This window comes from Actinia tenebrosa, unplaced genomic scaffold (assembly GCF_029948245.1).
Source record: "Actinia tenebrosa isolate PJP-AT-01 unplaced genomic scaffold, QUT_ActTen_1.0 PGA_scaffold11__36_contigs__length_13525064, whole genome shotgun sequence".
Lineage (NCBI taxonomy): Eukaryota > Metazoa > Cnidaria > Anthozoa > Actiniaria > Actiniidae > Actinia > Actinia tenebrosa.
In genome coordinates, this window is record NW_028292571.1 from 9632903 (window position 1) to 9657273 (window position 24371).

Consider the following 24371-nt stretch of genomic DNA (forward strand, 5'->3'; position numbering starts at 1 on the left):
CGATTAACCTTTTAAATCAAAACCTCAATAAAGTAGACATTTTCTGAAACTGTATAAATTTAGAAACTATTACTTTTTAGTTTTTTTGTAAAATAAATGTATCCTTTTAATTTAGAGCGAATTATTCAACATTTCGTCTAGGCATCTTTGAGGAGTTCCACGACAGCCGAGAATAATCGGAAAGCAATGCTTATTACCTTTCCAAGATCTCAAGATATCACTTCTCAAAAGTGTGTCTCCAATTTTTCATTATCTGGTCGTTGCTTTTCTTAATATCAGGAATGTATCCAATACTTTACTGAGATGGTAAAAATCACTATTTTCGTTAGTCTAAGCTGAATGAAATACACCCTAACTGTTTGATATCAAAGTAAAATGAGTTTCAGCTGAAATTTTTTTTGTAGGGTAATTTTTCAAGGACATACTGCTGTTTGAAATAAACGAATAAAATTTTGAGGGAAATAAATAAATAAAAACACAAACAATCCCTAATTGTTTTACGAGGTTAGCACTTTAATAATTGCCAGCATGCTAACAAACCTTTGGCCCTCGTTCCACAATCAAACTTAGGAATTAGGAGTTGATTTTGAGGAGGATTTATAGGAAAATAGGAGAACCCGGAGAACATCTGGTACATTTTTGACAGAAGTTTAGATGCATATTACACATGCATTAAAACTAATTCCAATAAGTTAATGAACGACATTCATTCATCGTTTTCTCGTGACGTCAAACACCAGCTTAAACTTAATTATGAAAACTATAAACTTGATTATTTGATATGTTTTAGAGAAATATGAAATGACATGGTATGGGAGATTTCAGATCGTTTCGCCGTTTCGTTGCCAAGTAGAGCAAATTTGACTTTTAACGTAATCCGGACTTTAGGCTGATTACGGGTTTAAATGTCAGTGTAATGATTTTTTTTTTTTTTTTTTTTTTTTTTTTTTTTTGTTTGTTTGTTTGTTTGCCAAACCAAATATTTTTAGTGTTTTACACGTTTGTGAATCTGATAAGTAGTTGTCATAGAATTATTTTTCTTTGAAATTTTGGCCTCCATATTGGTTAACATTAGGTATCATCCAGCAAGATTTCGCCATACAGTTACACTGAAAAATCAGTCAACTTCGTTCGCCCATAGCTCCATTTTTCCTCCTCAGAGTTCCTTACATAGTCATATTTACATGGGGATTGTTTTTAATTAACACCGAAAATATTCTAGCACTTTACGAAATACACGTTCTTGACAGCAATTTTTAATTGTACTGTGTTGATCAAACACATTTTTGAGAGTAATTTCTATATTGTTATTTTTCTATTTGACTATATATTGAACAATGTGGTAGTTTCCTGTACAAATCATTTCATTTCTTTCCGATTTTTCGGATATTAGAAAATTGTGCTACCAAATGGTGTTGGCAACAATTGAAAAGAAACACAAAACTGATTACAGTATTATTCAATGACCATACGTGAATACAAAGATATATTAATTTCGTCTTCTGTAGTGAATTCACAAATGATTGTTAAATATAAAAACTCAAGAATACTACTCATTTTAAGTTGTATTTTTAAGAATAATGGGGGAAATTTGAGTTCTCTTTTCTAGATAAGCATGATTCGATAAAACAATGAATTATAATATGATAGCCAGGAAACTTCATAAAAAGGAATCGGTAGCCTTGTTGCAAATTAACGACCATTTTGTTTGCTTCCTGAAAGGGGATCGCATTATTTAAAGCAAACACTAGGATTAAAATGGATGTTCACTAAAAAACCGAATCAATAATGAGAAATTGAAAAAACGTTTAGGTCATTGAATCCATCGATTAGGAATAATGACTTGCTTCATCGTTCAGCTAAAGAGGGATATATATCTTGCTATTCTAAACTAAGTCTATCAAATCTTACATCAAATCTTACTGCTAGTAAAGGTAATATTAGTATTTGATCACTTCTAGACGGGTCAATCCTGTTTTAACAATATAAACCCTTCTCTGTTATTTCTTCATTTCAAATCTGTCTAGTTCATATTGGTAGACTGTCAAAATACGCCAAAACATCTACTCATCTTTATGCCCAATCTAAGTGCCCTTTAAATGAAAAGCTCGTTCTTTCCTGTCCCTTAATCCCCGTTTACACTAGCGATTTTTGAAGCGATTTTTGCTGAGATTTTTTTGCGATTTTGTCCATAACAAATAATGGAAAAGAATTTACTTGTAAAGTTTTTTTCAGGATACCAACATTTTCCTAGACGAATGTCTCTTTTGAAGGATGAGACAAAATATTTCATATTTCCGAAAATTGCTACAAAAATCGCAGCAAAAATCGCTGCAAAAATCGCCAGTGTAAACGGGGCTTTAGAGTCTTACATGTTCTTCATCTGGGTGGTCCTGTCCCTTAGAGTCTTACATGTTCTTCATCTGGGTGATCCTGTCCCTTAGAGTCTTACATGTTCTTCATCTGTGTGGTCCTGTCCCTTAGAGTCTTATATATTCTTCATCTGGGTGGCCCTGTCCCTTAGAGTCCTACATGTTCTTCATCCGGGTGGCCCTGTCCCTTAGAGTCTTACATGCTCTTCATCTGGGTGGCCCTGTCCCTTAGAGTCCTACATGTTCTTCATCTGGATGGTCCTGTCCCTTAGAGTCTTACATGTTCTTCATCTGGGTGGTCCTGTCCCTTACAGTCTCACAAGTTCTTCATCTGTGTGGTCCTGTCCCTTAGAGTCCTACATTTTCTTTTTCTGGGTGGTCTTGTCCCTTAGTGTCCTACATGTTCTTCATCTGGGTGGTCCTGTCCCTTAGTGTCCTACATGTTTTTCATCTGGGTGGTCCTGTCCCTTAGTGTCCTACATGTTCTTCATCTGTGTGGTCCTGTCCCTTAGAGTCCTACATTTTCTTTTTCTGGGTGGTCCTGTCCCTTAGTGTCCTACATGTTCTTCATCTGTGTGGTCCTGTCCCTTAGAGTCCTACATTTTCTTTTTCTGGGTGGCCCTGTCCCTTAGAGTCTCACATGTGCTTCCTATCTTTCTTTCAGGTTTTGCACTCATTTACCACCAGAAATGCCTACCGATCTCCTCGAGCTCCATTACTACCAAGCCATCTCTGTTTACTTTTCTGTGCTTTCTGTTTTGGCGTTTTTGCTCAACAGTGGTGTCGTGATCATTTTCTTAGGCAATCGATCATTACTGACATCATCCAACTACTTATATCTAAGCATGGCCTTTTCTGATCTATTGAGAGCCATGGTAGTTCTGCCCGTTGCTGCGTACGCCAATTACAAATATTGGTGGATGGTTGATAAACCTATCTGTCAGTACTTTGCTTTTTCATCAACACTTCTTGGACTATCATCTATGGTCCACTTAGTGGCTTTAGCATTACAAAGATGGATCGCTCTTAAAACGGCCGCAATAAACGAAGTAGCAAAGAGAAAAATGGCATTATTTGTGGCTGGCCTTTGGTTGTATTCATTCATATGGAGCGTGTGTCCTCTTGTAGGATGGTCATCGTTTGGGCCAGAGCTAGGCTATTCTGGATGCTCAATCAACTGGCATTCCTCTGTAACAAGTGACAAAGTATTTATTTTGTGCTTATTTATCCTCTTTTTCTTTATACCAGTTGCCTTATCAACGTTTTGCTACATTAGCATTTACATCGTAGTACGAAAAATGGCCAAGAATGCTGTGCAAAGGTGGGGTAACGTCGCACGTCCGACGCAGGAAACGATTCAAGCCAAAGCTAAAACGATTAAGATGTCACTGGTGATGCTGGTCGCTTTTCTGGTAGCTTGGGGTCCGTATGCTGTAGTATCGATGTACTCCAGTTTTACTTCAGCAACTATTTCCCCTTTACTCTGTACTTTACCCTCACTATTTGCCAAGTTGTCTTCATCTTATAACCCAATCATCTACTTCTTTATGTTCTCTAAGTTCAGAAAGGCCGGGAAAAAGATGCTTACAAAGTTATTCGCAATATCCAACGTTTTTATCAGTAGACATTCAGTGGTAGTACTTCCTATGCCAGCTCTTTCTCAACCAAATAAGGGTCGCGTTGACATCCAACTTGACTTAGCCAATCCCAGCAATTTACAACATCAAAACACTAACGTCAATACTCATTGTACATAATATTGTACATATTTCGAGTCGCTGTTTTGGTATTTCATTGTTGATTCCAGATGTGTGTCTTTAGTTTAAAGAATTATATACAAAAAAAAAAGAAAAAAGAAAAAAGAAAAAAAGAAAGGAAGGAAGGAAGGAAGGAAGGAAGCAAGCAAGCAAGGAAGCAAGGAAGGAAGGAAGGAAGCAAGCAAGCAAGCAAGCATGCAAGGAAGGAAGAAAGGAAGGAAGGAAGGAAGCAAGCAAGCAAGCGAGGAAGCAAGCAAGCAAGCAAGCAAGCAAGCAAGCAAACAAGCAAGCAAGCAAGCAAGCAAGCAAGCAAGGAAGGAAGAAACTACCAAATTAATAGGGTAACTAGATTTGTAATTTTCATCCAGGCCCTTTCTAGATCGAATTATAATTTAGAAGTTGATTTTTGCAGAGGGTGGAACAGTGGAGAACACTGAGAAAAACCCTCAAATGACAAGAGAGAGCCATCAAACAGCTCTACTAACAAACGAAGAGTCCGAGGATCGAACCCGGGTCGCATTGGTGAGAAACGAGCGTTATGGTTTTCACTGCTATCCCGTGACATAGTAGAGTATTTCTAATAATACTGCTGGTTTCTGATTACTGGACCCTCACTGCAAGACTGACTGACCGTATGTTGTGTGAACAAAGAATAATGTTATTCTACAATTACAGGTGGTCCTACTTATAAACGACATTAACCTGCTACACCCTGCCACGTGACTCACTAGTCATTATTAGACGATCGACTGCTCGTCGTAACTGAGTTCTCCTTGCTGAACCTTCAGTCATAAACTAATTTGAAATGATTTTTTTTTTATGGAGAGCAATTGCAAATATTACCTCTATATATATCCAGATATATACTGTAGATAGCTTTGCCATGGTTGGCATGGCAACAATAAAATCACATCTATTTATAGCAGATGTGATCTCAGTTATAATCAACTTCTACAGAAACATATCGGAATTCACTATAAAGCCTTTAAATAAATAGGTGTGTGAATGCAACATTTGATTTAAATTCAAAACAAAACGCTATCAGATCCGCCAGCCATATAGTGTTGTTCACGTGGCCATGTCCGATGAAGAAGACGAAGCGATAACTAGTAAAGAGTACTTGATCAAGTTCTTAGCGCTTGGTGATTCTGGTGTGGGGAAGACAAGTCTACTTTACCAGTACACGGACAGTCGTTTCAACCCTCGTTTTGTTCCGACAATTGGAATCGACTTCCGAGAGAAAAGAGTGGTATGTTATGAGCTTTTACAACTTGTTCATAGTACAATAATATGTAAGAGTATAAACAACCGACTCTCTGCACTTTCCTTTGCTTTTATCAATTGGCATTTCCTCGTCAACAGTTGCAAGTTTACATATGAAATATCGAGAACAATACTTATGTAAAACCTTATAAAGATCGAATTGTTAACGGCATTTTTAAATTGATTCCTCGTCCGTTTTACTTCATCGTAGTAACAACACTAACCTGTCATTATCAAAACAAGTACTGTACACTTGTCACAGTGTTCAATAGCAACCGATGATGCAACGAGCTGATGTTGTTGTAGTTATATATATATATATATTTTTTTTTTTTCTTTCTTCAGAGGGTCCATGCCAGTAGGGGATCGTAATCCCATTTCCTAGCCCCCTAGACCAAATCCCATAGTCGCAGCCCATGTTTTGCTCAAATATCAATCCCGTTCCCATTTTGTGATTGTTTTTTTGTTTGTTTGTTTGTGAATTCCATTTTCCCAGGCCAAAAAGGGCGAATCCCAGCCATCCCATTTCACCCCTTAAAGGACCCCCTTTTTACATCGCCCTAAAAACACCTTCGGAATTTGGTGAGAACACTCAAAACAAGGTCAACTTGGTAATTGTTGTTCCAAATCAAAAACAACAACAACGACAACGACATACCAGTGCAATGAGTAAGGTAACTAAATGAGTTCAGGGGGGATCCAGACAAAAAATATGGGAGGGGGAGGGTTATGACCAAATTTTGCGAATGACCACAAAACTTGGAAAAACAATGTAAAAAAACATGCAAGTATTTTTCACCAAAAGAGACATAACCAACGTGCAGAAAAGGGGTATACAGCCCCCCCTTTGCACCCCCCTGGATCCGCCCCTGAAACTTCTGGTTACTTGATCTAATGACTGACTCTGCTTTACCACTTGTGAAAAAATGCCACTAGCATCGCTTTGATGTTTTACGCACAACCATTTTTTTATTTTTTATTTTTTATCTTTTTTATTTTTTTATGTTAGCTTGACATAATAGTCTTTGTACTATGTACTGAACTAGGTAAATACTAATTCTAATATTGTTTGTTTACTAAACGAGGCTAATACTAATTCTAAAATATCGAATATGATATAAAGTTAATTTTGCCGCCCTCAAATATATAAAACATTAAGCTTTGGTCTTATCCAATCACGATTCTCGTTATATTCCATGTATCGAATCAGAAGGCTTGTTATATGTGTCTATTATTATGTATGATGAGACAACAAGATTCAAGATGGCGGACCCGGGAGGTGATTACGATTATCTGCTAAAATTCCTTGCTCTCGGCGACTCAGGCGTTGGAAAGACGAGTATTCTCTATCAATACACAGATGGATCTTTTAATCCTAAATTTATATCTACAGTGGGGATAGATTTTAGAGAAAAGCGTGTTGTAAGTAAAAAAATATGGTTGATGAACGAAGGAAGGGCGATTCTTCATTGCATCCCTACACGATAACTACATTATTGTAGCTTGTATTTATTTGATTATTGAAGAAATACCTTTAATTCTCGAATCTCGAACCAGATTTATTTTCAATTCTATATGTTGTAGGATGAATACTACTGTCTTTGTTGTCTTGTTGTATGTAAATCTGTTCGTCTACTTTCAAACACGTCAAGCGGAGCAGCTGTTTTTTTCCTGATCAAAACAACCGATAGATAGCCGTCTCGTCAAAAAAAGAAAATCCTTCTTGTCCACACTGTAACTTGTATTTTAACATCAGGTTAAAATATTTCAAATATGCCAGATTTTAGCATTTGTATTTTCAATCGAATAAGCATGTGCTGACATTTGTCAAAATATTTATTCCTCGTTAAAATTTTTCAAGATTAAGTTTGTTTTTGTTATAACTTTAATTTATTTTGTGGTTCTCATTTTCGATAACTTCAAAATGAAATTCCATGTTCTTATATATTTGCTTATTATCATTGGTGTTGAATGGTTTTATTAAAAAATATTTAATTTTCAAACTTGAATATCTTCGTAAATTATTCACCTGCCTCAGTAATAATAATTGTCTTATAGATTTTCTTTCCTGATCGTGCGAACTCATTAATGTCATTCATAATGCATGTTGTATTGTGAAGGCAGTTCTTTAATATAATGTTAACTCACCTTGCTTGCCTGACAAGACCATCCTGTAGGGGTAGGGGTAGGGGATAGTACATCCAGTGATGAAAGCATTTTTATTTGTCTTTAGGTACACCATCCTATCAGTACAGATGGAGTGCGTTCAACACGAGGACAGCGAATTCACTTGCAGTTATGGGACACGGCAGGTCAAGAACGGTACTGTATGAAAAACAAATGACTTTAATAATTATGCTGACTAAACTAACGGGAATTTTGTGAAGAAATAGAAAACATGCGTGCGTGTTATGTGCAGTTATAAAGCATGCGGGGGTTGGCCGAACACAAGAGAAGTGTTAGGAGAAGCATGACATGTAGCAGCTGAGAGTGCTTCTCAACATTTCTGGAGTGTTCTGTCAATCCCCAAGTGCTTTATAATTCTACACAGCACAGCAAGCAAGTTTTTTATTTCTTTTTTAGGAATAATGCAATTGAAGTGTGTGCACGTGCTGTGTGCTCTCATAAAGCACACTCTCCCAACCAATCATTAAATGCATACCACTGTTATTGAAGACAGACTCATTCCTACAGGCTTAGCCTCATTTATAAGTCAGCTATTCACAGATAACTTTAAAAGTGCTTAGGATTTCAAAACATTGGAAGTGTTCAAGCTGCACATGCTATACATTACAGTTGACTTTTGAAAACAGTTTTTTTCTTATACGAGGCAAAGCCTGTGCTGAATGAGTTTTATTCATAAAACACCGGTATTTACTGAATTTGAAATAGGACTATTGACAGCTAGAACACAAGAGAAGTTTTTGGAGAATAATGAAACGTAGTGGAGTTTTTCTGAATACTTCTCAAGTGTTCTGCCAATGGACACAAATGACGAAATAGAAAGTGCATGTGCTTGTGCTCTCATAATGTACAATACTTCCAACCAATCAGAATGTGAGATTTATAACTACAGTTATTTTATAATAATATGGAAATGACATGAAACGTTGAAAAAATTGGGTGCCTATGTCTGAAAATCTTACCACTCTTTTCATTACGTGCTGATCAAAACAAGTCTTGACAGGGGACTTGGGCAATGCACTGTCGTCAAACAAATAAATAATTGTTCAATACCTTTATGTGCTTTGATTGATAATAGTCTACTCGTAGACCCCTTGCATGTGACGTCAAAGCAGCTCAATTTGGAGGACAAAAAGAATTTCAATCTCATGAGAAATGAATAAATAAATTGACTTTATTTAACGAGGGTGACATACTGGTTCCTTTGTAGAATTGGAAACCTATAGTTAAGTCCTTTAAATTGAGCTGCATTCAAACAGACTGCAAGGGGTCTATCGCCCGATTTCCATGTAACCACTGTTGTCTTGATCAGCACATATCGTAATGAAAACAGCAGTGATGTATGTGAATTGTAGTGATTTGTAAATGATAATTTTTCAGGTTTAGAAGTCTAACTACAGCATTCTTCCGTGATGCCATGGGATTTCTTTTGGTATTTGATCTTACAAATGAACAGTCCTTTGTAAATATCCGCAACTGGCTTAGTCAATTACAGACTCATGCCTACTGCGAGAATCCTGATATCGGTAAGTAAGGAAACCCTATTTACCCATAGAACCTTTTCAAGTTCCAAATTACCGCTGTGTTCCTTGATTACAGTCTCATTTACTCAGGCTTAGCCTTGAATCAGTGTCTAATTGCCCTAATTCACTATGACGTCACATCAAAACAATCTTCAACAATCTATTGTTTAAAAGTAAAGGATCATGGTCGTCAGAGGGGGTCAAATCAACGCAAATTCTCCGAAAATTGTTCTAAAACTCGTATCAATCCACGAAGAGAAGTAGAATAGCCAGCAAATGCTCAGAATATGTTTTAGTGCATACTAACACATATTATATCTGAAAACCAGGCCATCTTAGATGAAACTGTTTCACTAGGAGCAAATTTTGTTGAATTTTCTATTGGACTTGGCGATTCTATCCCCCACATAAACAAGCAGTGACATCATAGTGAATTAGGTCAATTAATCACAAATACCAACGGTAAAGTAAAGAATGCACAACTGGAACAATACAAACACTTTGAAACTTGAAAACCTTGACTGGAACACATGAATATTCTTTCACAATTTAATCGAAGCTAAGCATGAGTAAACAAGTCTGTAATCAAGAAACACAACAGTAATTTGGAACTTGAAAAGGGTCTATTGCTTCATGACAGAACCATACGAATTACATCTACGATGCCTAATTGTTCTCTGGTGCAATACTTTGCCAGGCATTAGCGAATATTTTGTTACAGTTACTACGGATCTCATCGAACAGTGGTGACAGGTCAAAAATTTGTCTCGCTACAACACCCTAATTTGTCTACTGACACGCCTACTTTTGTCACTGTCTTGGATCTAGCACATTGCCAGTAAGGTATTCACTGTAATACATGTAACAAAATTAGGCGTGACAGTAGACGAATTAGGGTGTGGTAGCGGGACAAATTTTTGACGTGTCGCCACGGTTCTGTGAGATCCATAGTAAATCCAAACATCTGGGTTTGGATTAACCCTGTCATTTTTTTTAGTATCGTTATTTGAATTTGCTGTGCATGTAAATGATTAATTCACCTTTTTTGCGCTAGCCGTCACATGGCATAAATTGTGTTGGATTGTGTTACGGTCACCAAGAAGTTCGGACATTGTTCTCGGATTTCCATACAAATGTACTGAATCTAAAAGAAACAATTTACTTGGTTCATTTAGTTAGTTCTCTAAATACAAGTAAAATATCATTTTTCTAGCTTGATTAAAGCTTTTCTTATTGCTGTTAAGATAGCTAACTAAAGAAATCTATCTAAATTTTCTCTTCAAACTCAGTGTATTTGTATGGGAATCAGAGAACGATGAACTTTTTGGTGACCGTAACACAATCAAACGAAGTGTTTACGACATGACGGCTATTGCCGAAAAGGTGAATTATACAGTAATAATGAATTATATTTACCAATTATATCAATGAGTTATATTTGTTTAAAAGCGCATCAACCTGTAATCCAGTTTCTTAAAATACAATGGGTTTGAATAAACAAGATTAAGTTGATAATCTGCAGCTTGCCGGAAAAACCAAACTAAGAAAACTGTTGACACCTAAAAATATATTTCTAGAGTATTAATGGTGTTTAACCACAACCAGAGAAAACCCTCGTGGCAAGGGAGAGAACAACACATCAAACAAACTCAACTCACATATGATCCAATCTGAGCTGGGGCTCGAACCCAGACTACAGTGAGCAGTAAAGCACTACATCACCCATGCCACCTACAGTATTTATGATTATTATTAGGGGACAAGGCTGATTTGTAATGTTTGTTTTATCAGTATTGTTAGGGAACAAGGCTGATTTGGAAGAACAAAGGGTCGTAGACGAAGGTGAAGCAAAAACACTGGCTGAAAATCTTGGTTTGAAGTATTTTGAAACAAGTGCGTCAACTGGACAAAATGTTACAAAATCAGTAGAAGCTTTACTTGATCAGGTTAGTGACCTTGTTGTTCTCTTTAATTTCACTGTTTGCCTGTGTGACCGTACGCGTACATCAGGGCTTAAATAATGGCCGATCAGTTATGCCGGTCATACCTCATTTCTGGCTCAACATTACTGGTCAAAATGACCAGCAAGGCAAAGATTTGAACACACAAGTCCCAGCTCTTACCGGATATTGTTCGATGTCTGGCCGTTACTATAAGCCTCTCTAGTGTGACCAAGTTTTATTCCTGGACTCAGTGTCACGTGTGTGAAGACATGGGTGGAGGATGCTCAACTCTCTAGTGTGACCAGGTTTTATTCCTGGACTCAGTGTCACGTGTGTGTAGACATTTGGAAGGAAGGAAGGAAGGAAGGAAGCTTCTTTATTTTGCCACGGTAAAAACATCAGTCGATTGCCTAAAAATATTTAAAAGTAAAGATTTACGATTAAAAAGCTAGTTACTGTTTTACATGTTTGCCGTGGAGCCCTTAGTTACAACTTTTCTTACTGTACAAACTATCAATTTCCGTTTTAAATTTTCGTACTGACTTGACCTCTTTTATATTTAACGGTAGGTCATTCCACAATTTTGCCCCACTATAGCTGAATGATCGTTTTAGATATTCAGTGTGTGGCTTAGGTATTGACAGTTTATGATCATGATTTCGAAGGTTGTATTTAGTATGGTAGTCGGAGAAAAGGTTTTGTAAGTAAACTGGTGTACGTCCCTGCATCGTCTTAAACATTAGTAGGGCTTTTCGTTTTTTACGACGAACTGCAAGTGTATCCCAGTTTAATTGGTCAAGGAGATGGCTAGATCTTATGTCATAGTTAGATCTTGTGATAACTCTAGCCGCTCGATTTTGACGCTTTTGTAGTTGAACACATAGTTTATCACTTAATCCATCCCAAACTGCACTACAATAGTCCAGTTTGGGTAGAATTAAGGCTTCGTAGATTTGGATGGCACTATCGGTCGAAATAAATGGGCGAACACGTTTTAGAGCCCCTATACTTGAAGAGATTTTCTTCGAAATGTTGTTAACATGTTCTGACCAATTAAGGTTTTTATCGATAGTGACACCCAAAGATTTGGTGTGATCAACTTGTTTAACGCTAGCTCCATTAATCGCAATATTAATAGTGGAATCGCATTGCGCTGTGAACTTTTGGCGGGACCCAATAATCATAAATTCCGTTTTCGCTACATTCAAGCTTAGCTTATTTGCTAACAACCACTGATGTATATTAGTGAGTTCAGTGTTGATGCTTGGTTCCAAGTCTCCTACATTTTTACCATGAACGCTGATGCTGGTATCATCAGCAAACATTCTTGTTATGGCTTGCGCCAAACAATTTGGTAAGTCATTAATATACAGGAGAAATAAAAGTGGGCCTAAATTACTGCCTTGTGGTACACCGCAGCTCACAGTACAAGGCTCAGACAGACTTCCGTTAACACTGCACAGCTGAGACCTCGTCAGTAAATAAGAACGGAACCACTTGAGTGAGCCTTCATCTACACCATAATTCGATAGTTTGGACAAAAGAATTTCATGATCTATGGTGTCGAAGGCTTTTTGGAGGTCTATGAAGATTACTCCGTTAAGTAGTCCCTTGTCTATATTAACTGACCATTCGTTCGTTGCTTCGAGCAACGCGGTGACAGTGCTGTGCAGGGAGCGAAAGCCTGACTGGCATTCCGTCAATAACTGGTTTTCATTCAAATAATCGTATAGTTGATCATAAACGATCTTCTCAAATATCTTTGAAGCAGTGGGAATGACCGAGATTGGGCGATAATTGTTTAGGTCAGTTTTCTCCTCTTTTTTAAATATAGGCGTTACTTTCGCTATTTTCCACTCCCTAGGAAAAATGCCCATTTTAATAGATTGTCGAAAAATCACAGTGAGAGATGGTCCCACTATAGAGGCGGACATTTTTAGCAATTTGTTGGGTATGTTATCTAAGCCTGCAGCTTTCTTTTCCTTTATACTTCCTAACAAGTCGCAAACAGTTTGCTCACTTGGAGGTTGGATAGCGAAAGTTTTACCAGTTGTAGGTTTCAGAAATGATTCAAATTTAATGTCAGATGGAGGTAATTTATTGGCTAGAGTCTGGCCTATACTTGTGAAATGTTCATTGAAAATCTCGGCCATCTCACTTGGTGAGGTTACTGATTTATTGGCAACTTTAATTTCGGAAACGCCGGAAAATTTGCTAGCCTTTCGAGCACTTAGATCATTAAGGAGGTGCCATGTTTTCCGAGGATCAGATTTATTTAGTGCTAAATTTTCCGTAAAGTATTTTTTCTTCGCTAATCTAATTTCGTTATTAATCCTGTTTCTCGATTCTTTGTATTTTTTCCAAAATAAATCACTGTCAGTGGAAATTGCTTTCCTTTTCAATTGGTCACGTGACCGCATTTTCTGTATTAGCTCCGTTGTGATCCATGGTGAGTTTTTCCTTCCCACACGCTTGTGGCGAACAGGCAGGTGGGAATCAATACACTCGGTTAGCAAGGTTTTCCAGCGAATCCACATATCATTCGGATCATCGTAAGACTTGATGTCTGACCATGGCAGTTGTTTGAGATCACTCAAAAATTTGTCTTGATCGAAATTTCTGAAGTTACGTACCTCAATTTTGCGAGCCTTTGACGGCTCGTAATGAATTTTTCTCGTCATGAATACTAAAGAGTGATCACTGATGCCAAGATGATACACACCTGACTTACTAATTTTGTTGGGAGTGTTTGTCACACATAAGTCAATTAATGATTTAGTGTTATGCGTTACACGTGTTGGCTCAATTAATAGCTGATAAAGCCCATAGATATCCAAAATATCAATTAAATTAGATGAAGCTAGGTTCGTTCTCGTTAGTTCTAAGAGATCGCAATTTATATCACCTAACAAATAATAATCGAGATTTGTCTTATCAATGCTATCTATGAGCTTTTCAAATGTCGTGAATAACTCGAGGGGTGAGTTGGGAGGGCGATACCAAGTACTAACTAAGAATGATTTTGATCGTGGCTTAAAGATTTCTATAGTGATGAGTTCTAAGATCCCATCATCAAAGTCGTCGCGTCTTTGATAACTCAGGTTGTTTCTCATGTAAATACATACGCCTCCTCCGTTTCTACCATTCTGAGATCGATCTTCATGGGTCATCGATCTTCATGAGACATGGGTGGAGGATGCTCAATTCTCTAGTGTGACCAGGTTTTATTCCTGGACTCAGTGTCACATGTGAGTAAAGTTTCTAGTTGGTTCCATCCTGTGCTTTGAGGCTTTTTCTCTGGCTTCTCCATTTTTGTTTTCTGCAAAGTTTTGCAGGTCTACGGTCTACTGAGGTCTACTGAACTTACAGTGCAAACCATACATGTGTACATATCTGTAAAATAGTACGAAGTAATTATTACAAAATAGCACCAATAAAACAACTGAAAACAAAAGACATACATGTGTTATGCACTATTTAGTTTCTGTGCTATTTCAAGGATATATCATTTGTACTCTCTTAATTTGTGCAAGTTTGTACAATTTCTTAACAAAGGTTCCACAGTTATATCACATGCACTCTATTGCAATAGACGTTATTCGTGGTGTGACAATGTTTTCCCAATTCAGCGTGACAAACCTCCAGGGGATTCATTTTCTTTTGTTTTTACTGTTCGAAAAATTCATGAGTAACCCAAAGGATACGAAAGGAATAACGATGATATCCCGACGAGTTGCAAAACAATAGCTTTTCCTTCCCCCAGAGGTTTGTCACGCTGAATTGGGAAAACATTTTCACACCACGAATAAGGTCTATTCTCAACTTTCACATCCCCATAATCCTTTGCCTCTTTGGGGGGTAACCATAGGGTAAAAACCCACTTAATTTGCTGAAGGCTTATCAGACAATGTTGACAATACCTTGTTTGGTATCCAAAAATGAAATGAAGAAGTAAAAAACAGAAAAAGATAGAAGCTTGAAGACGTTTAAGGTAAATTTTAAACATTTTTTCGTAAGTCAATACATTTTCTGTAAGACCAAAACTCTTGATGATCTGTACATGCAAAAATAACTTGAAATAAGCTGATAATCAGTATTGTACAGATAAAAGCAGGTATAGTATAAATTCAATTAAGAAACCTTTCAATTTGGGACAGTTTTTTGATTGGTTACCCCCAAAAACGCAAGGCATTATGGGAATGTGAAAGTAGAGAATAAGAACAAGTTATTAATACTTTTGTTTTTGTACCACCACATTTAGGTTATGATACGGATGGAAAACTGCGTAGATCAGGCAACCCTACCTAACAATGTGTTCAATAACAACCCCAACAGAGGACCTAAACTCAGAGAAGTAGATGAGGCCAATGAAGAAACAAGTAGCGGATGTTCATGTTGATAACATGTAAGAAGCCACCACTCTAGCGCAGCAATTAAGTTATTTATTAATACTAGTATTCAATGCATTAAAGTAAAATTAATCCATTCAATGTTATGTTAATATTGTCTTATAACTACAGCTGATCTTAAATTATAGAGACCTTGAGCATGACTTATTTGCTAGTTATGACAAACCACAAACCGCAGTTCGACGTCAGGCATTTTCTGTCAAACTATCTACATTTAGCAAGGCATCATAAAAAAATTGTTGCTGGAAGAGCTGCCACAGGGGCGGATCCAGGGGAGGGGTGCAGGGGGTGCGCACCCTTCCCTGGTTACACTTTGTGCTCCTACTTTGAAGATAACCATATTTTTTTTTGGCTTTGATAAACTGTGGTATACCTGGGTTAACACTGTGGGCAGCACCCCTCCCTGAACAAAATCCTGGATCCGCCCCTGCGTCATATTGAATTTCATTGATTGAGTGTTTCTCTGTGTTTGCGGGCATATTTCTGGGCCTGATTCCTAGCGGTTTTAAGGTCTCTAATGACATAGAAATGTCGTCACTGCAAGACTGAGTTTTCATGAAGACATGACAGCCATTGCAATTAAAATATTAAAATGTTATCAAGCTATTAAGCTCTAATTAACAAAGTTGTTTTTCCCATTTGTTGGCCTGGGAACCTTCAATTTCATTTGGAAAAGTGACACATTCAGTTTTGCAAATTTTCTCAACGGGTAGAGATTAACTTTAGTATTTCTTTCCAATAATGAACTAAGTCAAAGATCCTGTGTTTGCAGTCCTGTAAGAGACAAGTACTATGAAATAAGGGAATAATTCAGAAAACAATATTTCATTCGCATATTGAGGAAAATGACCATTTGACACTAACATTCCAAAACAAACACTTCAAAAATACGTAACAAATTTACTTGTGGATCTTAATTTAAGTATTTTGTAGTTGTTGTTGTTGTTTTGAAAAAATCAAACAACAAGCGTAGAATGAAATAATTTAGTTCGATACCCTGCGAGCAGCCAGCCCACGGAGGGTCAGAAAAAACCTCTGCTCGCAGGGTACTGTATTTAGTTAGATGAATGTCTTAAAAAGGAAAGAAAATAATAAGGACTCAAGAAAGAGACTTTTACGCAACTATTTAAATGAATATACAATCATTATATAAAAATTAATAATATCCTGGAATGAATCATACATGTACCTCATTGTGAAGTGATTATCTGCAATGAATATTAGTAAGCCGCAAGTCTTCAAGCGGCGAGTTGAATATCACCATAATCACTGTCGAGCCTGAGTATAATTTAGTACTTGAATATTAGAGAAAAGACAACATTCAATATTAAACTTGATTATTATTACTTCTGCTCTCCTGGTAAACTGTGAAAAACCTCATAATCACTGCCCGAGCAGTGAATATCATCTCAAACTCACTGGTCACTCAACCAATCACAGCTCATGAATCTCTATATTCAAGTCTAAAATTATACGACATGTAATTTCTATTAATAAAAATACGCAGGTGATTATAGAAAATCTCACGTGCTGATTAGTCAAGAAACTCACACTATCACACGATAATCACCTCCAGCGATAATCCAAAATGGCGGCCAGCCACTTTGTTGCTGTTACCGGAAAAAAATGTCTTTTATCTTCTTTTTTCTTCTTCTTTTTTTGAAAGAATCACCTGCGTATTTATACTAAAACAATTATTTGCCTCATTTGTGATTATTGGGGAATATTTACCTTGCCGCTTGAAGACTCGCATCTCGGTAAATATTCCCCGATATTCACTTCGCCTTTGGCGAATAATTGTTAATTAATACTAAAGGGTACAGTACCTTAAGATATACTCTGTTGGCTGTATGTAAAAATCCACTAGGGGGGGTGTATCAGCTATGAGCTACACTGTACATGTAGTAATGGGTTGGCTTGGGTATGTATGTGCCATTTAGACTATTTGTACTGGGATGGATTTTGCATCAACTTTTTCAATGTGTACTTATTTTTGTGTCATATAAACTTAAGGGTTTATTCCTGGCAGATTAAAAACACAAGAACAAATAGTAAAAACTAAAAAGTAAAAAAGATTTTTTTCATTCTATACTTAAAAAATAATTAATACTTCTGGTTTTGAGTGCTCTGTTGCTCCGGGTAAGCCTTGATTTTGTGTCTAAGATATTCATGTTTTCCAGTGAGGGTATTGTTGAAGTTGTGCATTCTTTACTTTACCATTGGTATTTCTGGATATTAAGACACTGATTCCAGGCTAACCCTGAGCAGAGTCTGTAATCAATAAACACAGCTGTTATTTGGAACTCGAAACAGCTTTTAATTTACAGCTCTGTTCAGTAATACAGCCTGCAGGAAGTGAGTTAAAGAAGTATGGAAAGAAGTACAAGCCAAACAGACGTAGATGAAAGCTTCTCACGCTTTCAGCACTTCCTGTGTGCTATATTACTTAACAAAGCATGAAAAAAAGCTGTTCTTATTGTTTTATTAAAAAGGAAAACCCTTTGTTAGTTTTTGAATGCTGTTTTCTTAAAATATTCTTTGCAAAGTTTGCTGTGCTCCATTCACTAATATATCACAGTTATTGACCAACCAGAGCACTCGTACTGGTACCGTTGTACTAGCTATCTAAGGTATGTAATAATACTAATATTGAATAATGAACCAATAACATAGTAATAATATTAGAATCTAAATGAAGAAATTGAATTAATGCCGCCATATCGATTTTAATTTTGTGCGTTCATCAATATTAAAAAAGCCTAAATCCAAAAGACTAATTTGTAATAATAATATATATTTCATAGTTTATCATTCAAAGGTAATGTTACACCATGGATGGGATGAATAATATTGATAACTAGTACTATTTATTACATATTAGTAGGGTATAAGTTTAGGTCGGGTAGTTCAGTCTGGAGACATAAAAATCATGAAGACAGTGAACCATGCATTGGGTAATGGTGTATACTTTATGACCAGTGGACTATTGCCCGACTGTTGGTTGACATTGTTGAAACTGTCGACCATTCATTAGCCGAACATTGCTCAATACACGGGCGATGGTCAGCCAATTAATACATGGCCAACGCACAGCCGATAGTCGGCCATCGCTCGGTCAACACACGGCCAATTGTCAGCCAATTAATACACGGTCAACACACAGCCGATAGTCGGCCAACGCTAGGTCTACACACAGCCAATGGTTGGCCAATTAATACACGGTCAACACACGGCCGACAGTCGGCCAACACTAGGTCAACACAGAGCTAATGGTCGGCCAATTAATACACAGTCAACACACGGCCGACAGTTGGCCAACACTAAGTCAACACAGAGCTAATGGTCGGCCAATTAATACACAGTCAACACACGGCCGACAGTTGGCCAACACTAAGTCAACACAGAGCTAATGGTTGGCCAATTAATACACAGTCAACACACGGCCGACAGTCGAGTGACTGTGGACGAACAGTCACGTGATAGTTGACTGACGTGTCGGCTGGTCACGAAGTACACAATTACCCATATATTTGGTACATTATATATTGTTGTGTATTACAGCTTGATAATTTTACGAATGAAAGTGGCCAAATTTTTTCAAGAAAAAATACAGCTTAATGAATAAAATTATATGGCTGAAGATAGCCAAGCAAACTTGAAAACCCTAGACTCAAACCACTAACATGAGTTGCACAATGGAAAACGAGAAAATTTCCTAGAGCTGACGACATTAAAAAAAAGGTACCCACTTACCGACTTTGTATTATCGCTTTGACTTGCAATCGAAAAATGGTTGTAAGCAGCTCAATTTGGAGGACAAAACAAAAGAATTTCAAATTTCAAAAGAATTAGAAACCTATATGTCCTCAAAATTGAGCTGCATTCCAACGTGATGCCTGGGGTCTATTGAGTGTGTCGATTAATAAAGTCCTATAACTTCAGAACAACAAAGTGAAATGCCAGCTTAAATTAGTCATTCCTTCAACAGGTTGAGTGGAATATCCCACCAATCCTTGTACCCTTTAAAGCCAGTTCATTATATTTCTCTACAGCCTGTTCTGTTAAGCAAACATGGACTTGTGTTCCTTTTGCTTTAGCATAATCTACAGTTGTTTGCGGCACCTGGAAATAGCGATTTATTTACCGGAGTAAGGAAAACTTTAGCTCATGCTGAGTTGTATTAAATTATAATTTAACATTTTACTTACTACCTTGCTTCTCATTAGCCAAGAGCCCTCAACCAATACATGATATCATGTGAACTTGATAAATGTTAGCCTGCGTAGCGGCCCAAATGGGGAGGGGAGGGGGGAAGGGGTGGGGGGCCTAGGTGGAGGATAAATGTATTATTTGTAGGTTGTTCTGCAGATATTACATTTATCATGTCAAGTTTATTTAAGGTCACAAAATAGATTGAAATCTGTTTGCTATTTCTTTAAGAACAGAATTAAATCTTTATTCTTATTTTTTAAAACATGTACATGTATAATAATTTAAAACATTTATTGAATTTAGTTTTCGCATGATATTGTATTAACTTGTTATCAAGACCTGGGCTGTTTTATCCACTCTTAGGCTGTGGCTTCAACAGATAACATGCCTTTGGTCTTGATAATTTAGGATATCACGCTAAACCTCACGCAATAATTGTACAGTATGATAATCGGACATATATATAATCTCTTCAAATGATATGTAACTTCAATTAAAACACCAGTTATTTTTTCATTAAAAGCTGCATGTTTTGGCAATAAAGTTGTTATGCATTTCTAGGCTGAGCGCTGGGGGATTTAGGGTAGCGCGCCATACTAGTTAATGAACCTCTCTGCACAAGACGGCAAATGTTGACAAATGTTTGCATGATGACAACCAAAATGCTTCACATTTTTCTTTCTCTTAAATTCAAATTTGTATTTCCTCATGAGAATAGTAAGACAATTGGTGCTAATCACACCGAACGAAAGAAAGTGTGCAAGGGAATCTGGTAGTACTAGTTGATGTTCATGGGCATCGTTTGTGCACATACTTTCAACGCACAAATTTATTGAGTGTGCACTCACCTTGATGATGTCATTCCAATTTTTTGTTAGCAAAATATAATGAAAATGTCTTAATCTCTTTTATAAACCCCATTTTTTTGTTGCTTATTTTACTGTTAGTATAATGCAAAATTTTTAAAAAATCTGACATTGGGAACTTTTGCCTATAATACGCACTTCCTTATGATGCCATAATGCAAGTGTAGCTATTGGGATGAGATATATCATTGATGTTGTTAGTTACCTGAAGTACGCCCTGCATTCCTTGGCTGATTATCAAGGTATCAATGCCTTTGGACAGGATTTCTTTGACATCATCTGGCTGTACCCCTGGACTGTGCTGTGTACAAGATTATATAAAATATCTATCATAAATCTCAAATTCTGATTGGTTGGGCAGAGTGTTCATTATGAGAGCACATAGCACATACTTTCTATTGTCATTCATGTCCAAAGTAATGGCTACTCTATTTTATATTCATTTTAAAAAACTTGCTTGCTGCACTGTTATAAAGCACATCTTCTTATAATACTTCTCTTGTGTTCTGCCAATCCCTGTGAGCATTGTCTATTTCTTCATGCAGTACAACATGTGTCATTTAATAATTCATACTATCCAATGATGAAATATGGCTAAAAGCACCTCATTTCTGGTTGCGTGGACATACAGGGTGGACTACATCTCCCTTCTTGCTCAGTTTTTTCCCCAGCGAACTGCGGAGATGAGAAAACAGCCCACCCACCAACCATTCATGTGGCCGTGTAAACACTGCTGACCTTAAGTTGAGCTTTGCAGCCTGCCTTGGTCAACTGGCCAATATGTTTTTCCATACCTTATTTCAGCTAAGCATTAATGAGAGAGTAATGATTTATTCAAGGACAGACCCAGCCAAAATCTTAGGGGGGGGGTTTCAGGGGGGGGGGGTTTCAGGGGGGGGGGGGTTTCAGGGGGGAGGGGGGGCTAATTGAGTTTAGAGGGAGAGCAAATAGAGTTTAGGGGTGCTAATTGAGTTTCTTCCGTCAACACAACACAAAACAATGAGAAAGCATCTAATTCTTTAGTTTTGTTTTGTTCTTTTTCCTGCTGAAGGGGGGCTTAGCCTTCCCCCCCTGGATCCACCCTTGTTATTGGTGGTTGTTTATAGACTACAAACCTTAGTTCCTGTCTCATTCCAATCCCATTCTCTGCTACCTCCTGGCCACAGTTTACAGTCCTTGTACACTTGATCACCCACGTGCATTTTGCCCCATGACAATTTGTCCACAGTAGGGGATGTGTTGGTCATGTTTTATGATCTACAGGGTCTGTCAGATAAGGATTCTCAATTAGATTAATGCTTCACATGCATGGCTTGAATAGACCCCTTTCAACACGTAGGAATGCAGCTCAATTTGGAGGACATAACAATAGGGAGATTGAAATTATTTTGTTTTGTGATCCAAATAGACGACTTGCACAAACAGATCAGGTGACCCTACCTACCTTAAAACCAGCAGTTTTGTCAAAATGAATAAAAAATAAAAAACAGGAATGAAGAGAGCATCTCGGCATAAGTAGGGAGGTGGAGTTTCAGCTCGTAATAAGCGAAACAGGATAAATGGCATTAGATATAAAATTGAATGTTTTATAAGGATTTGTATGGGAAAATGCGCTGGATAGCAAAAGCTTACAAGCCAACACTTTCCCATACAAATCCCAGTATAGAATACTTGCTCTTATATTTAATGTGGAGCTGAAACTTCACTGTCTTACTAAATTTGATGTGCCCTTTTCATTCCTGGAGTTCATTTTGACTCATTTTAAGGGGGATGGGGCCACATGACGCGTTAGTGCAGGTCGTCGTCTATTGAGCTCCTTTGATATCACATGTCTATACAGGTCTACAGTCAATTCAAAAAATGTTGTCGTTGACCAACTCAAGCCTATGCGACTGGACCGAAAGGAAATCTGGGTAGTAATCATTGAAGCCGAGCTGCTGTTGTCGTCGACCAACTCATGCCTACACGACTGGACCGAAAGGAAATCTGGGTAGTAATCATTGAAGCCAAGCTGACTCCATAATTTTATCTGACTAGTTATGCTTACAGCACGAACCTTCGTATAGGCGAGCGGGAAGTGTTGAAGGAGACATTTTTTTAATGCCTTCATATTTTCGGAATTGTGAACTGAATCATAACTACTTTGTTTTTCCTTCCCTAAACCCGAAGACATGCATTTGATGGATTGTTTCTCGCCATTATTATATTTACTACTAGCTGGAACAATTAATTCAGAATGAATATTTAACCGCTTTAGTGATTTTTACCCATATTCCTTTCAGTGCAGTCGCCTGACCTGCACTATGGGTTATCTGTGTATGAAATCAGTGAAAGGTCACAAATGGAATTTGACAAATTCAACTTTGCCTAATTATGTTTTTTCTTAGTATAAAGCAAGATGCATCAAAATCTTCACCAATGCAAATGTTTTTCTGAAATTGCTGATTTTCAATTCTTCCCAAGCGAATGAAATAACAAAAAACACGGGGGCCATGTTGGATGATATAACAACAGATACTTAATTAATGACGAAAATCTTTTGTTAAATTCATCCAACATGGCGGAGAATTATCTGCCCCCAGAACAGCTACAAGGCTGTTTCTATACGTATTATATTCATAGAATATTCAATTCCGGCGGATTTACCTTAGCATTAGATAAACACCACGATGTTTTGATCTAAATTTGTGCGAACACTCTTCAACCGATACCAGAATGTTGATCCTATGTGTTATCAGCTGCTCGATGACGTCATGTGTATTGGGCACAGGTAACCCATCAAGAACAAATATTTCAGTGAGCAAACTAAATGTCTGTGAAAAGTATAAATAATATAGAAAGCAATGAACAAATAGTCAAGGAAAAATAAATATTAATAATAATAATACTTAAACGCCTTCTTGTCGACTACCACAAACATTTCTCCTGACACCTCCCCCCCCCCCCCCCCCCCCCATCTCTTCCATCCAATGAGTGACGTCATCGTATAGAAAAATGACTTCAGGGCTCAAAACGAAGCCAGTTCCGTTAAGATTTTCGTTAAATTTTCTTTATGACAAGATTTTATGTTCAAATAAAAGTTTTAGGTGGAGGTTAAAGATTGAAAATCTTTTTGTGTGTTTTATTAGCGGTTCTGAAGTGGTTTGAACCGGAAATACGTCATAACTTATGCAGATTTATGCTAAGTTATTCTTGATCAAATGTTACCAGTCAACAAGTCATGTTAGCAACAGTACAGTAGTATTATATCGTTATATCTAGTGATATAGACATGGATTTTGCACCTTGATCACGGACAATACAATATGTTAGAGATCGATAGGTATAAAGCACGAGGCGATGCTCCCGCTCAAGATATATTACGATCGAATTCACACGCACGAGCCATCAGGAAAGCAGCCGAGACGCATAAAGAGTTGGAGAGAATAAAAGAACGCGTGATCAGGGTAAGTTGTGTCGTATACGGACGAATAAATCCATGTAGAATTAAACGATGATGCCTTGTTGTCTTCTAGACCTTGGATACGTATGATCTAAGCGAGAAACTCTCAGCTGGAGTAGACAAGACTCAAGTAGATCGCATAACTGATGAGTTTATTCGCGAACAAGCGAACTTGGAATTTATAGACGACATGGTTAGTTTTATAAGTCTAGATTCATATTGTTCTATTTGTAATCCGTTAATAACAGCCTTACTAAATAGTTCATTAACGACGAAAACTTGTGTTGTGTAAACTAATTTTTCTCTTGGGACATGTTCTTTGTGCTGAAAGTCATCGGGCGTCCATGATTTAACACCATTTAACCCCTTTGTTTGCTATTCCTAACCGTATCGAGAAAAT

At 37.3% G+C, this 24371-nt stretch overlaps 4 protein-coding genes across 9 annotated transcripts in view; 3 read left to right on the forward strand and 1 right to left on the reverse strand.

The window, feature by feature from the left end:
- Nucleotides 1–2999: 2999 nt before the first annotated feature.
- Nucleotides 3000–4129, forward strand: LOC116290986 (melanopsin-A-like). Its single transcript, XM_031698104.2, has one exon. The coding sequence runs from the start codon at nucleotides 3062–3064 to the stop codon at nucleotides 4127–4129; it is 1068 nt and encodes a 355-aa protein (XP_031553964.2). The 5' UTR covers nucleotides 3000–3061.
- A 923-nt stretch (nucleotides 4130–5052) lies between these two features.
- Nucleotides 5053–17958, forward strand: LOC116290993 (ras-related protein Rab-27A). Of its 2 annotated transcripts, none has more exons than XM_031698114.2 (5): nucleotides 5053–5378; nucleotides 7626–7714; nucleotides 8957–9102; nucleotides 10891–11045; nucleotides 15304–17958. In XM_031698114.2, the coding sequence occupies exons 1-5, from the start codon at nucleotides 5208–5210 to the stop codon at nucleotides 15439–15441; spliced, it is 699 nt and encodes a 232-aa protein (XP_031553974.1). In that variant the 5' UTR covers nucleotides 5053–5207; the 3' UTR covers nucleotides 15442–17958. The 2 variants fall into 2 exon arrangements, with proteins under 2 accessions (XP_031553974.1, XP_031553975.1); XM_031698115.2 differs by lacking the exon at nucleotides 5053–5378 and adding an exon at nucleotides 6644–6814.
- Nucleotides 7580–23280, reverse strand: LOC116290995 (mth938 domain-containing protein). Of its 4 annotated transcripts, none has more exons than XR_016119242.1 (4): nucleotides 20735–20821; nucleotides 11223–14435; nucleotides 10140–10243; nucleotides 7582–7717 (listed from the first exon to the last, which is right to left on the reverse strand). XR_016119242.1 is itself a non-coding variant. In XM_031698116.2 (4 exons), exons 2-4 carry the CDS (start codon nucleotides 21774–21776, stop codon nucleotides 19433–19435), a joined length of 369 nt encoding a protein of 122 aa, XP_031553976.2. In that variant the 5' UTR covers nucleotides 21777–21795; nucleotides 23176–23280; the 3' UTR covers nucleotides 18263–19432. The 4 variants fall into 4 exon arrangements, 1 of the variants encoding a protein (XP_031553976.2); XM_031698116.2 differs by lacking the exons at nucleotides 7582–7717; nucleotides 10140–10243; nucleotides 11223–14435 and adding exons at nucleotides 18263–19573; nucleotides 21645–21795; nucleotides 23176–23280 and having other exon boundaries at nucleotides 20735–20830; XR_016119240.1 differs by lacking the exon at nucleotides 10140–10243 and having other exon boundaries at nucleotides 7580–7717.
- A 450-nt stretch (nucleotides 23281–23730) lies between these two features.
- LOC116290992 (uncharacterized) overlaps nucleotides 23731–24371 on the forward strand; it is a 40397-nt gene continuing 39756 nt past the window's right edge. For both annotated transcript variants that reach the window (XM_031698113.2, XM_089027764.1), the window contains exons 1-2: nucleotides 23731–23975; nucleotides 24045–24164. In XM_031698113.2, coding sequence (XP_031553973.2) covers nucleotides 23835–23975; nucleotides 24045–24164 — 261 coding nt within the window. In that variant the 5' untranslated portion in view covers nucleotides 23731–23834. The remainder of the gene's footprint in view (nucleotides 23976–24044; nucleotides 24165–24371) is intronic.

Coding starts and splice junctions, on each gene's coding strand:
- LOC116290993 (XM_031698114.2), top strand. CDS start 5,208: ATGTCCGATGAAGAAGACGAAGCGATAACTAGTAAAGAGTACTTGATC. Junction 7,715..8,956: donor GACACGGCAGGTCAAGAACG/GTACTGTATGAA, acceptor ATAATTTTTCAG/GTTTAGAAGTCTAACTACAG. Junction 9,103..10,890: donor CTGCGAGAATCCTGATATCG/GTAAGTAAGGAA, acceptor TTGTTTTATCAG/TATTGTTAGGGAACAAGGCT.
- LOC116290995 (XM_031698116.2), bottom strand. CDS start 21,776: ATGACCAACACATCCCCTACTGTGGACAAATTGTCATGGGGCAAAATG. Junction 20,831..21,644: donor GGAATGAGACAGGAACTAAG/GTTTGTAGTCTA, acceptor TCTTGTACACAG/CACAGTCCAGGGGTACAGCC. Junction 19,574..20,734: donor GAATGCAGGGCGTACTTCAG/GTAACTAACAAC, acceptor CGCTATTTCCAG/GTGCCGCAAACAACTGTAGA.
- LOC116290986 (XM_031698104.2), top strand. CDS start 3,062: ATGCCTACCGATCTCCTCGAGCTCCATTACTACCAAGCCATCTCTGTT.